The 14,426-nt window shown below is 37.3% G+C and overlaps 1 protein-coding gene across 1 annotated transcript in view; it reads right to left on the reverse strand.

Moving 5' to 3' along the window:
- Nucleotides 1–128: 128 nt before the first annotated feature.
- Nucleotides 129–14,426, reverse strand: part of atp1a2a (ATPase Na+/K+ transporting subunit alpha 2a) — a 69,460-nt gene continuing 55,162 nt past the window's right edge. Inside the window, exons 23-28 of the mRNA XM_088015068.1 lie at nt 12,532–12,655; nt 7,554–7,699; nt 7,333–7,463; nt 6,188–6,289; nt 5,850–5,941; nt 129–486 (exon numbers count right to left, since the gene is read on the reverse strand). Of these exons, the coding sequence (XP_087871194.1) occupies nt 458–486; nt 5,850–5,941; nt 6,188–6,289; nt 7,333–7,463; nt 7,554–7,699; nt 12,532–12,655 (624 nt within the window). The 3' untranslated portion in view covers nt 129–457. The remainder of the gene's footprint in view (nt 487–5,849; nt 5,942–6,187; nt 6,290–7,332; nt 7,464–7,553; nt 7,700–12,531; nt 12,656–14,426) is intronic.

The following is a 14,426-nucleotide window of genomic DNA, read 5'->3' on the forward strand; positions in this document are numbered from 1 at the left end:
GAGATCCACAGGGACGTTCTGGAGTGACCTGGAGGAAGCAATTCATGCATGTGAAAGGAGAAGAATGGTGTGTTCTGTGCAATGTACTTGCAAAAAAAAAAAAAAGAATGATAGTCAACAACAAAGAATCATAGATAGTAATCCATTTTATTTGAAAACTTTCAAACTGATGAAAATCATTCACTGTTGCTTTTCACTCAAAGGCCACAATACATCACTTCAGGAAGAGTTTACGTAAGGCACCAAGGTGCACAAGAACATCATCTTGCTGTAAATGTTTTCTGATGAAACAGGAGGAAGGAACAACTCACAAGCCTTTTTTCAGCAGTATTTTATGATAATCGGATTTGTGAACTGATCCATGCAATATTACATCTGACAGACACACACGCAGTTTCACCCTCACAAAGCCCGGAAGTAAAACACACACACGATGCAAACTGACATTTTCTGAATGTTAATAATACGTCTCCTGCTCCACCCAACCTGGAAGAAACCAAGAGAGAGAGAGAAGGAGAAAACAGAGGAAAAGTGTCAGGGAACAAAAAGAATGACAGGTTTCATAATAACCCATTGTATCGCTCTATTTATATTCATCTCATTGCCTTTCTCTTCGTACATTTCCAAATGAATCCCCTTATAACTCAGAGTCTGATCAGCAGCCCATGACACACAGATTAACAGAAATGATTAACTGTCAGCATGGATTGTATTTGTCTGCCCACGTCTTGCCCCTCATCAGCTGAGACGCTCTGGCAGAGAGCAGATTTCTAGCCATTGTAAGGTTTCCATATCGTGTGGATGATCTTCAGGGCATATCTCAAGAGTCTTCATCAGCCTGCTTTAATTTCCTCTCCAATCATTTAGCATTGGCTCTGTTGATGGGTGATCAGGTATGTTTATTTCCTGGCCTGAGTTTGACATATTGGATATTAGCTCGTTGGCAAACAGGATAACCACTGCACTGTGCTTCAACACAGAATACAGCCGGAAGATCAAATTGGCTTGCCAGGAAAAGATTGTTCATGTCAAAGTCTGTGCTTTAAACTTCGAATTGTTTAAATGAATAGCTGTGTTTCCACTGCAAATCAGCAAAAAGCTTTGACAATATTATGCTAGTGTCAAAAAAATAAAATTTTGCAATTTTGGTGTTTCACTTAAACAAGAGCCGCAATTAAAATCACACGTGAATAAGTTTGGTTACACAATAACCTTGAAATAAACCAGTTTTGATACAGAGAAATGACTTGAATCTGTTAAAGAAAATCTATGAAGCTACTAAGAAAATAGGGTATTCGCAAGAAGACCTTCCACTCATAACCTTATCAATGATACAAATGGAAACATGCAAAAAAATTGGTCAGCAGTGATAATATATCATTTAATTTTAGTGACCAAATTTGTTGAAAAATGTCATTGTTTTATTTTTAAAAATGTCCCTATCAGAACCAAACTTCTCAAGGAGAGAGCGAGAGAGATGAATTATATATTCAAACGTTTATACAAAGTGGTTGTTTTGAAACTTTGTTGAAGTTGTATATCATACAATCATCCCTCCCTGAAACGCAGAACAGTTCAATAAAATAATTAAAAGATCTAAAATAATATGTCATTCTTTCATTCTTGCTCAGGATGAGCGTTTCCTTCTCACCAGAACCTTACAACAATTGGCAAACCTCTGTAGGGCAAAACAGATTCTTCTGTTGTAGGGGCAAACAAAGCGGAGCTGAAATAACTTCTGCCTGACCCAAAAAGCCTTGACATCCATCAAAAAGGCTTAATGACCAGAGACATTGTAGGACAAGGGTCAGCATTCTGCGACCTTTGATAGATGGAGAAGTGCAAGAGGCAAGAAAAATCTAAACCTGGTCAAGTTTCCGTTGAAAGGTCTGAATTCAGCTCAAGACTTCAACTGGACTGGACAGCCATGTGTTTTTATTTTATTTTTCTACATTTCTTTGTTTATCCTCAAGACTGCAAACAGTGATCTAAAAAGTTATTTAAAACTCTGATCACAATTTGGTGCACACGCAGCAGTTGTCTCGAGCTTGAGATCAAATTCAATTTCAGCCTTCAAGAGGATGTTTGAATTTCACCAACAGAGATTTTCTCGTTTATAAGCTGTGATTTTATACTCCTTTTATTAAACAGGATAACAAACTGTCCGGACACAACAGTACATTTAAGTGCTATTTTGTTAGAAATCAAACTTGAGAGACAAACAAAAATCATTCCAGTGTTGCACAGGCAGCAGCTTTTATAGCCTTTGAATTGTTCAGTACTGAATCGATTGCATTCTGCTCGACTCCTGGTGGTTTTCAGTTGCATTTACCAACCATCAGGCTTCTGGTTTCTTTTTTACTACGGCTTGGATTGATAGAAACTTTTAAATGGAAAATGAGTGCAGATCTTGTTTCACAATGCATCCTAAAATGAACAATGATGCCATTCATTCATGTCAGAGACTAAAGGTAGGTTACTCCCTTTGCTTTATTCACGCGATGGGACTTTTCAATAAGACAGCTGCAACCGGGGCTGAATGTTCCTGCATCCCAACCAGTTATCTTTTGCATTTCCCCAAAATAAAAGCTGACAGTAATCACCCATAATTGTGACTAATTTCTCAGCAATTCATCACTCAGTTACATCATATTTGTTATTCATTCTGGTTCAAACTGAGAAACAATGACACATGAACAAACTGCAGCAATTTTTGCTTGATTGACTGATGATTTGTTTCTGCTATAGACGCCAAAAGAAAACATGACAAATTCAGTGTGGAAAATAAGTATTTGATTCCTTGCTTATTTTCTACATTTGCTCACTTGCAAAAAGAAAAAAAAAACACATTATAGTGGTTTTATTTTATTTTAAAAAGACAGTATTAGCAGAAATTTCTGACAAAAGAATGCATTACATAAAAATGGGTTTGCATATAATCGAGGGAATAACAAAACCAGAGTTATGCCACCCAGAGATTGGTTACGTTGCCATGTTACACACATATGAATCACCTACTTATTAGCATATATGCAACACACAAGTGCACAGAATCAGTTTCTTTAACTCCAATCGCCATGAACAGATCAAAGAGCTGTTGAAGGTAGATGGGTACTGCAAACATCAGCCAGAGTTTCTTGAGAAGGTGAGAGCTTTTAAGACAATTGGCTTACTTTAAATGGACCAGAGTTTGTTTCACCCATTGGTCCAGACCTTTAGTGCAGGTGAGAATACAATAATGCAAATCCTCAATCAACCAAACCAAGACTCACATTTTGAGGCGGTCTTTGTTTCCAAACGAACTTCGGTACAGTTTGCCAAAAATGTATTTATAACATGGGGAAAATGTGGTGTTATAAGTGAAAGAATCTGCCAATGGATTTAAGGAATTGTTTACTTAAAACAACTCATGTATCTTGCTAAAAAGTTGGTTGTACGTTAGTTTTTTCTCATTTCAAGTGTACTAAGATATTTGCACTAAAAACTAGATCAAAAGTACTTGGTAAGATTTTGTGCTTTTGCAGTGCCTTGATATGACCCAACTGCAGGAAATATACATCGTTTTGAACTTCATGATTTAGATGGGGATTTTGGTCAAAACAAGCTCTTCCTTGTTACTAATGCTACTACTGGTTGTACAGGTTGTGATAAAATCGCACCATTTTCTGCTTAGTGATGCTGCTGCCAGCATGTTATGGGTCAGGACACACAGAGGATCTCCCTGATTCAGCTTGCAGCAGCATATACTGACTCTGTTCCAAAATAAGAAATACTCCACTGCGATATCCGTGGTTAATGAGCTGCTCATTCACAGTGGTATTGCAGTTATGCAGGACTTCCATTTTTGTTTTTTCTGGGTCCTTCATTTCTGTCCAGTGGGAGCAATGATCGTCACCAGTGTTTGCAAAATATAGTCCACTTGCAAATAAGCACAATGTGAAAGCAAACCATGCAAAATGGAAAAAAAAAAAAGAAAAGTCCGCTTTCGGTCCAGACCAAACAAAAGAACCAAAGGACTTTTCTGATGTGAATACACCCTAAAATGACCACCAGTCACCCTCGGTCTATACCTCCATGTAAGAAGGTCAAGGGGTGACAATATTCATAAGAAAGGTAATGGATCAGCCTGCAGCTATATGGAAAGGTTACAGGACCACAGTGACCAAGAACACCGCAGGTAAAACATTGTAATGGATTGAAATTTTGCATCCTATTCATGAAGACATGTACGGATATTTCTTTGGTTTGCCTGTGAACTTCTTAATGATTCAGAGAAGAGAGAATCTGCTGTGGTCCGATGAGACTGAACTCAAACTATTTTGCATCATCTCAGCCTGCCGTGTTTTGAGGAAATGAGTTGATATGACCTGGAGAACAATGTGGAAACATTGCTCTGGGACTGTTTTTCTGAAAGTGATGACTTCCCCACATCGAGAGTCTATTGAACAGTTGTGATTTATTATGAAATCTAAGAGGAGAACACCAAAGATGGGTCATGGATCAATGTTCCAGCATGACAGTATAACCCGAGATACACTGCTAGGACAGCAAAGATGGAGCCAGAGAGGAGCCACGCTAACGTTATGGAGTGTATGTTCAGTTGGGGGCCAAAAAAAACCTTCAGTCTAACAGAAAATCAATGATGTGAGAAGAAGCTTCCAGTTGCCCAGCAGCAGGCAAGAAATCTAAAGGATTTAGAGAGTTTCTGTACAGAGTAGTTGGTTAAAATCCCTCCTGAGATGCATAATAACCTGGTGACCGTCTACAGAAAATGCCTGAGTGCTGTGCTCACCAACAGAAGTTTCTTCGCCACGTTTTGAGTTCAGATTGGACAAGAAATGAAATATATTTCAATCAATAACATAGAAACGCTAATAACTTTTATGTGATGTACTTTCTCATAATTTCTGTTGATATTCTGTACATGAAATGAGCATACTATGTACCGATAAAGTTTTTTGTTCCTAAGTGAGCAACCTTGGATATTAACAGGGGATCAAATACTTATTTCCTTCACTATAAATCACGGTTTGCCGTCTTTGTAAGCATTTTGATATGTGGATTCCTTATGGAATGGTGTGCAGTGTTTTCTCAGAATCGATAAATAATTACCTTAAATTAAAAAAACAGACTAATCTGTCCAAGATTATCAATAGTTTTAAATCTTTACATCTTTGAATGGATGCTAAAATTAAAGTTTTTTTACACATTAACAAGTAAGTGGTCAGGTCATTTCATAAAGTTTCAGATTTATATGATTTCAACACGACATTCACACAGAGGTGAGTGTAAAACCCCCACCTGTATATTTATGTATGTTTCGTTTCATTCTGTTTTTTAGTTGTGCCTGATTTATTGGGATGTTTCTCATCATCCAGCTGAAAATAAGATCTAATATCCAGTCTTGTAATTTGTCAAAGTGTCCTTGACATTGAAAGCTATTGCTGCCTCCAAGAAGCTTACAGGTGGATAAATGAGGATTTGAAATTTTTAATTATTGGCTGAAAAGACTTTCATAACAAAGTGCTGTGTCTGTTTAATCACATCTTCTAGAAAGTAGCAGCAAACACAGCGCAACGTCTGCTGCAGAGGGGATTCATGGAGACTTTAGGACTTTAATGCCAAACAGAGCTGCCATAAGAGTTTCAAATTAAAAGAGGAAAGTCTTATTTGGAGCATTTTACACAGACAGTTTGGAAAGCTGAGACATGAGCAGTAGATGAGAGCCACAGTTTTAGTGGAAAATAGCAAATGGGCAAAAGGGATGTTAAACTGTTGTTTCCTTACTTAATTTTTCATCCAATAAAAACAAACGAGCTGAAAACCTTTTCATCCTTAAAACTGCTTACCTCCTGGGCTCCTCCGCAGAATGAATTTACGGACTTCATCGTAAACAAAAATGAGCAGGCTGTAGGGAAAGGCACAGAACCACCACAGAATCCTGAGAGGAACAGGAAAAATGGAGTCAGGGAGGAGGGAGGCGTACGCAAACAGCGAAGAGTCACAGGCAGAGTGCAAATCGTTAAACTCACTGCAGTCATTTCTGAATATTAAGGGGCTAACAAGGTGGTGTTTAAAAAGATCAGAGACTTCATTTGAAGTTGAGAGTAACAGGCTAATGGCAAGCTATTAGGTCTTCAAGGGGTTATTTTTCGGTTCAGTGGAGATGCGTGTATACGGTGCATACTTCATGGGGTACATGCGCAGGGCCACGTCCATCCCAGGGCAGTAAGAGAGGAAGGCAGCCAGGGACGTCTCTACGAACAGGCCGAAGATCAGGATCCTGTTCCTGTTGCACACATGTCAGGAAATGTGTTAGAAATGGAAAAGACAAGAAGTACGTGCCACTAAGAACACAGCCTGAAATAAAACAACAAGAAGTTGGCATGAAATTATCTTTTTTTTCTGGCTTGATTCCTTTTTTTCTTTTTGCATAGTGAAGAAACTTTTGCTTTCTTATTTTCCATCCTGTATTTTTACGTCAAGCACATTCAATTATGTCAATTGCCCTATAAATTATTCTAGTAATAATAATGTCATCATGTTTTATTATTATTACTTATGTGCATGAATTCCTTGTAAGACAAAACAAACTTACAAGCAATTTTTCTGCAAAAAGTAGGAGCTTGTTTTATGTACGCAATGTCTTAATATTTATGAAAAAATATTAGATATAAGTGAAATAATCTGCTGGTGAAACAAGCCATTTTCCCCATATTATAAGTGTCTTGTTCCACTGGATTATTACCTTTTCATCAAAATTAAGGCATCACTGACTTAAAACAAGCTCCTATATTTTCCTGAAAAGTTAATTCCAAGTTAGTTTTGTCTGATTTCAAGTTTACTAAGATATTTGCATGAGAAACTAGAAATAGAAAACTTGGTAATATTTTGTGTTTGTGCAGTGCGATATTGGTCCAATTAGTAAAACTAGGTCGATATTAAGAGATTATATTGATTTCCATCTATTTCCCATTTGTGTGTCAGGCAGTGGATGTTCAGTTTTGTTCATGTGACAAACACAGAAGCAAAGTCAAACCAACCATTTCCCAATGTTGTGAGGGTGGGGAAAGAGATATAATATCAAAACGTATTGATTATTGACCATAACAGCAATGCTGATACTAGATATCGATTTTAGCCCATATTTTCATATCATTACATCCCTACCAATAACAAAAAAAAAAAAATAAGACTACACAATGAAAACCAACATCCAGATCAGTAGGATTTCCAAAAATCAGTACTTTCCATTTATGTAAACATTTGTGGTTCACATGCTCTGCTTCTTTCATCGCAATAAAACCGATAACAGTTCTGATGATTACTTACTTCATGCCTTGCTGAAAGAGTGAATTCCTCCTGGTCTTGCAGATGATCAGATCAGCCCACTGGACAACCACAATGCTGGCAAAGAAGGCTGTGTGGCAGGTGAACTCAATGATCTTCCTCTGTTCATACGTCTGCAAAGTTGGAAAAGCAGGTTTTATTTGCTTTTATATGAGCAAATATTCATAAAGCCATGCTGGCGACTATGTGCTCCCGCCCCTTACCCACTGCTGCCCATAGCTGTCCTCCAGGTCATTGACTTCACGGTCATCCCAGCTGATGCGGATGCCCAGCAGGTCTTTAGGGGGGAAGCCATTTTCAGCCAAGATCACAAAGTAGGTGAAAAATCCTGCCAGAGCCTGGATCATACCTAGGGGGAAGAATAACCACTTCTTAATAAGGCACCAAAACTAATATATGTTAGTTACAACTAACTAAAACTATAGTTCATTTGTTTTTTTTTACTAGTATTTCATTTTCTGGGTATATATGATAATTTTGCAAATGTAAATCTGTGTTTAATACCCCTTTACAGCAACAGATAGACTGTAATGTAAAGCAAATAGAGACAAATGTCATGTCATGTTAGCATAGAAAATTCATTTATTGTCCATTAGTTGCTCCAAACACAATTCATCATGATTAATATGGTTGTCTCCAGGTTTCTCACAAGTCTGTCAGAAATTAAAATCATCTATTTCTATTCACAATTTATATTCTGTCAGGTTGTATTGACCTGTATGGAAAACACCGGAAGAAATTTGCAGAAATGTCTTTTGCACTGTTTGTTTTAATCATTTCTGTTCTGCTGCAGCTTAAAGGTGCCAACTGATTAAAGTTATTTTTTAATTACTGGTCAACTGCACTTACAGCAGCTGGTATATTTACAATATTTACAATGTACATATGAACAGTGCAGTATTCAAACTGCTTACATTTTGTCACATTAGAATCAAAATCTTCATTTATTAGGATTTTATGTGACAAACTTCTTAACTGTGTCGCGATTACCACATTTTTGCAAGTAAAAATCTAGAAAATGTGGTGTGTGTTTGCATGTAGCCCCCTCAGGCAGTGCTAAGGGGGCCTACAGAACCGATTTTAAATTGCAACTGCAGCCGGAAGCCTTTTTGGGGTATTCCTCAACCAGCTTTCTACATTTAGAGTCTTTTCCCATGTTCCTCTTTGCAAAATACCTCAAGCTTTGGCAGAAGGGAGAATGTCTGTGAACATTAAATTTCAAATCCTGTCAAAAGTTCTCAACTAGATCTGTTCTAGACCAGTGGTTCCCAACTCTGACAATGAAAGCTCACAGATTGTGCAATGGCCACATTTTCATGCACTGAGTTTACATCTCGCTGCGTGAGAAAGTTTATGCTTACGTCCTGCTGTGATGATCAGTTAATGACTCAAACTGATTAAATGCTGTTGATTTGGTTAAATACTTTCAAACCTGGAACAACAGGAGGCTGGAGGTGTGAGCTCATCAGTTATGCTGCAGAACTAAATTCAGGACCCATTTCAATTTATGTTCCACAGTTCCTCACATTTTTGTACTCCTGTAAAGGGAGTCAAAAATATAAAGCATGCAAAATTTGGAAGAAAATTGAGTCCCTGGAAAATGAGTATTGAAACAAGCAGTGCAGGAAAATCCAGCATTTAATGTGAGTTAATTTATTCTGAGTCTTATGGTAAGAAATAAATTGTTCTCACAAAAACACCAGTGCTACTATAATTGCCACCTCAACTAAATGTGATCAATGAAATGTAATTTATTCAAAAATAATATTTTTAATTGGTAATCCATTGTGTTCTGTTTCCTTGTGGTGTAAATTATATATGACAGAAGATTATTTTCATTAGCCAGTTTTTAAAATGGAGCAGACAATCCGACAACTGTTAGGTATGGTAAAGGTCTTATGATGCTGTGGGCTTGTTTCTCTTACAAACATCCTTGTCAAAATCATGACACCTCTGAAGGACATTTCAAATAAAAATCTGTTGGTCTCTGCCACAAACTGAAATGGATGATCATTGGTTTCCAAAGCAGGATAATTATCCAAACATCTGGACAAATCAGTTTAACAACAGTCTTCCATAACCATCTCAGTTTCCCAGATCTAAATCCTGTAGAAAACCTGAATCATGCAAGAGCCTTCCCTCTATGTAGCCCAAATTTGTGGTATTTTATAGAAAAATACGTGGTTTCCCTTTCGAATGCAAAGACTACTAACTGTCGTACGCTTGATTTTATTTGAAATTATATTTCTTAACACTTGTTTTTCCCCATCAGAATAAATGTACATATATTACAGGTTGGCTATTTTAATTTTTCAGTTTGAGATTAAGCTGCTTAGGCTTTTTCTACCAAGGTTGCAAAGAGAACAGATGATGCAGTAAGTTATTTTATTATAAATGATACCAACACAACCAGCTATCTGGGGAGACAGGACTCTGGTGTTGACTCTTTGTTGACTAAGCTGGAATTCAATAATATGAGTATCGGGTCTTCATATCATAATGTTTTTATCTAGCTCACATTGTTTGACAGAGATAAAAGTGACATCAAACACACACAAAAAAAGGCTGTGTAAAGTTTTAAGAATCCCTACTTCCAAAAGCTGCTTTATCACTGTCAAATCCATATTGAGCCATTAATCACTCCAGACAATCATGTAAATCATTTCCCATCTGTCGTATGACAGCACAGTATAACAACTGAGCCGGTGTTATTAAGGAGCATTTAGGAGAAGAAACATGCCAAACGGGCCTGTACAAAAAGACTCGGATCTCTAAACAGTTTATATTTTCAGGCTGTAATGGTTGTGAGCATCTCTGTCTTCAGCCTTCTAAATGTTGCTTTTTGGGGGGAGTAATGCTGAATCAGACAGCTGACGGCTGCAATATTAGGAGATAGGCTGTTATATTTTCACTGGGATGCCTTGACATCGTATTTCAGAGACTGAACCTAACTGACTGGCTGTCTGACAGAGAGCCGAGATGATGGTTATTAATCTGTGTTCGATATGTGGGTAAATAACTCCCTGCATAAGGGCTGTTTCTGAAAAGCAAGATGCAGTTGCTTTTAATATTTGTGTCCTGGATCTTGACAGCTTTGGCAACTGGCTGCCTTGCTGTGTCAGTGACAGATTTGTTTTGAAAAGGGAAAATATATCATTTCCCAAACTTTGCTAAATTAATGGTACAACGCTGCTAATAATGGACTGAATGGTGGCGCAGTTGTTAGAACGGTGGCCATTCAGCAAGAAGGTCATTGATCTCTGCTGGAGACAGTAAATAATCAATGGATGGATAGTCAATAATTGTAAGACATTCTGAACTGTCTCCATATAAAGGATTAAACAATGCTGCATGCACATTTAATCACCTGTTAAGTCAAGCTGACACAGATTTCAGATGTAAAATTCTGCCACATGTGAACTGCACAGGCATACACACATGTAAGTTGCACACTTAAATATTGCAGCAATAACCCAATAATAACATTACTTCCTTACTCTGGCACTGTGCTATCTAGAGACTTCACTCATGTCGGTATGCTGGATGCTTGAAAAGTGAATTTAAACTGAATACATTTGGTTTGTAATCATGTCACAAGTTACAGAAGCTCATAAAGTAGATCTGTGCAACCTTTACAGTCCAAAGAGACACTTTTTACCTTCACTACAGCTAAAAGATCTTGTTTACATGACCTTTTAAAAATGACAACTTCTCATTTTTCATGGATACCAACTTTAAAGACTTGGCGTCATATTTGAAAAGTCAACATTTTAGTTCTATTAAAAATACCAACATAAGACGTTTGCGAACATCAAACAGATTAATTGTCCTCTAAAGAATGTTATTTGTAGATATTTTGTAAGAAGGAAAAAATAAAATGGAAAAAATAAAATAGAAAAAGCACATAGTTTCCAAGTTATGCCAATAAAAGTTACATGTTTTGGCAAATTCAAAACCTTTACGTTGTTGTTATTGTACCCATATTTGAGTTTGTTGTTTTTTTTTATCATCTTAGTCAAAGTTATAAAGAGTCATTGTGAAAGATCCAAAAGCAACTTGCAGGTTGCAGACCCCTGCCACAGAGCATTAAGACTTAATCAGGTTTTAATTCCTTAGCAGTTATAAGAAACAATTAAAAAAGATGGTAACGTTACAACAAAAACAGCATAGTCAGTCATGATGTTAACAAATATCATAAACTCCAAATATTGGTCCCTAATACAGTATTCAGAAGAAATGCATCAATAAAGAGACTCATTTCTAAGACACGACTAGATGATCCACAAACATTACTTCATTTCTTCATTCTCAGACCCATGAAACTGTACTTTCAAAAGACCCGCCTCCTGGATTTGATTGGCTGTTTCTAGTAAGTACTGGGAGCACTGGGAGAAGGCAGAGGAGTTTAATTTTTATCACAGACCATCTGTCTCACACCATACTGTCACTACATAGTGACAACAAATGTGTTATAAAAGTTGCAAATTGCAGCTTTAAATGTGCTACATAAATGAATTAGATTTGATTTGGTAGATTCTGATAATGTTCATTTTGTTAATTCTGCTTATGTACTTGTTAGGTGTCACCTTCGCGCACCTCTTCAGTTAAACATTTAAATCCGCCTGTCCTCCAGCTACACAGGTCTTTAATAAATGTGATCTGCTGTGTCTTGCAAACCTTTCCACCTTCATTTTACGGGAATTAATGCCCAGAATTGATGCTGGTTGTCGGCTGTTCTGAGCTCATTCAGTTTTAAGTGAAGCCCTGTCATATTTTTGCCCTATTTAACAGCGTATGAAATTGGGCCAGCCTTTGATCCTTCACAATTCCCAAACCAAATAAAACCAGAGATAAGAAGCACGTGTTCAAGAGAGGCGCCAACCAGTAAAACATGACCAAGATTAAGTTGTGCTAATAGCTGCACTTGCCTCTCTCAATTTGCTGTAAATGTCACAAGAATTACAAGAAAACCAAGGAAACGTCTGCTCACCTCTGGTTCTATTTCTATAACCGCACCTACCTAAACATTTACAGGCGCCAGAATTTATGATAAATGTCAGTATTTAAGTTTTTATGACAGAAATGTTTATTATCTCTATAAAGTCAATACAAGAGGCCTGTCACAGTGATTTAGGTTTAAGATCTGCTGGTGAGAAGGCTTATAGATTCGGGAGAACAGACCTATCTGTCCGTACGCCATGCTGATGAGGCGTTCATTGACCAGCTTGTCTGTTTTCGGATTTCTTGGTTGGCGCTTCATAATGTCACTTTCAGCCGACTCATAAGCTAAGGAGATAGCAGGGACCTGCAGGAACAAGGGAGAAAAGAGCTTACTTTACATCAGAACAATAAACATGCAGGGATTTGTTTTTGCTGCATCCTTAAAAAGGCAGGTTGGACCAGACTTAATGCTGATATGATCATGCAATCACTGTGCAGCGGGAGAGGAAGCGAGAGGGCAAAAGCAGAGGAAAGAGGAAGCAACGACAATTACACAGGGAGGTTTGGATGAGATGAATTTCGGGACATTCATAAAACAAAAGGGTAAAAAGGTTCCTGTAATAAAGATCTCATATTGGCTGGGTTTACTAGGTGAGCAACAGAGCAATATGTTTGACTTAGGGAAGGAAATCTCCAGGATTTAGGTGGGATTTGAGGTGGGGACTTGGCAGTGCTCGAAACTGAGCACACGTCCTGTGTTGTCTGCAAATCCAGTTTGTTTTGGTGTTGCTCTCCTCTGACCTGCAGCAGTGGAGGAAGCTGGAACAAAATGTCTGACAGATATTTTTCTAATGTCTATATATGCTTTTGAAAGAGCACATGAAACGATGTTCAGTCTTCAAATGTCTCTCATACGGCGTCCCTAAGCATGAAGACAAACATCCTGATTCGGCCGCTCTTTCCCTTGCTTGCTAAAAATAATCAGAGCAGACTCCATGTGCTGGTCGCCGCTGCAAAATCTCTGCAGAGTCCTTGAGCCTGTAGCCAGGAGTTGCTCTGAGCTGTAAACAAGCTGTTAACACTATTACTGGCAGACACGGGAAATCAGTGATTTTAACTGTGCACTTCAGCATGAACACTTTTTCAACTCTTCTGCATGAAGATGTTCTTTTTTCATGTTGCTTCAAAATATCCAGATGTTCATTCCCCATTACTTAGAGATGTCAATGTAAATGTTTGTTTTGTTTAATATAATAATGTTGATCATATTAACAGTATCCAGTATCCATTATTCCAAGCCTAAAGGAAAATCAGAGCAATGGGAAGACAGCAAACTTTGCAAAGGAATTAATATTTCTTGGACCTTTTTCTCATTTTGTCACATCATAATGAGAAATTTCAATATATTAGGGTTTTATGAGGTTTTATGAGCAAAAAGTAGTACACAAACAAAATACAGCTTTTATCTTTTTACAAGGAAAACTCGAAAATAAACTGGCCACTCACTCATCCACTTTATTCTGTTACTCTTTAATAAAATCCGGTGAGCCAATTACTTCAAGATCACATCTGGTAAGAAAATGGAGACCACTTGTGTGTCATTAGATTTAATTCCCTTTTGGATAAATTAAGTAATTTTGAAGTGAATTAATTCAGATTTTCTGTGAAAACGAGGTTTGTTAGAGAACATTAAGGAACAAAGAGCTTCCAAACAAGTCAGGGATATCCATTGCTAGATTATGAAACAAATAAACTAACAAAATAGTTTAGGTCAATGCAATGGTAGAGTTATAATCCAACAAACCTGCAGCTGTAACCACAGCAATACGTGACTCAACTAACTACACCTTTTCTATATTTGCAAACAAAATGTTGTAAAATCATGTATCCTTACTCCAGGATTATGTGTGTTATGTGTTTGTCTATTATATAAAATCTAAAAAATAATGAGAAGACATCTCAAGTTATCACTGTGGATAGGTACCAACTCCTACTGCAGCCCTGCAAGGGCAGCAGGTATAGATGATGGATGGAGACTATTTAGAAATGTGACAAAAGATGAAAAAGTAAAAAAAAAAAAAGGATTATTTCCCAAGATTATTTCCTAAAGCTTGTCTTAAGTTTCCATTGCGAAA

Source organism: Poecilia mexicana, unplaced genomic scaffold (genome assembly GCF_051168715.1).
Source record: "Poecilia mexicana isolate PSO_F unplaced genomic scaffold, ASM5116871v1 scaffold_17, whole genome shotgun sequence".
NCBI lineage: Eukaryota > Metazoa > Chordata > Actinopteri > Cyprinodontiformes > Poeciliidae > Poecilia > Poecilia mexicana.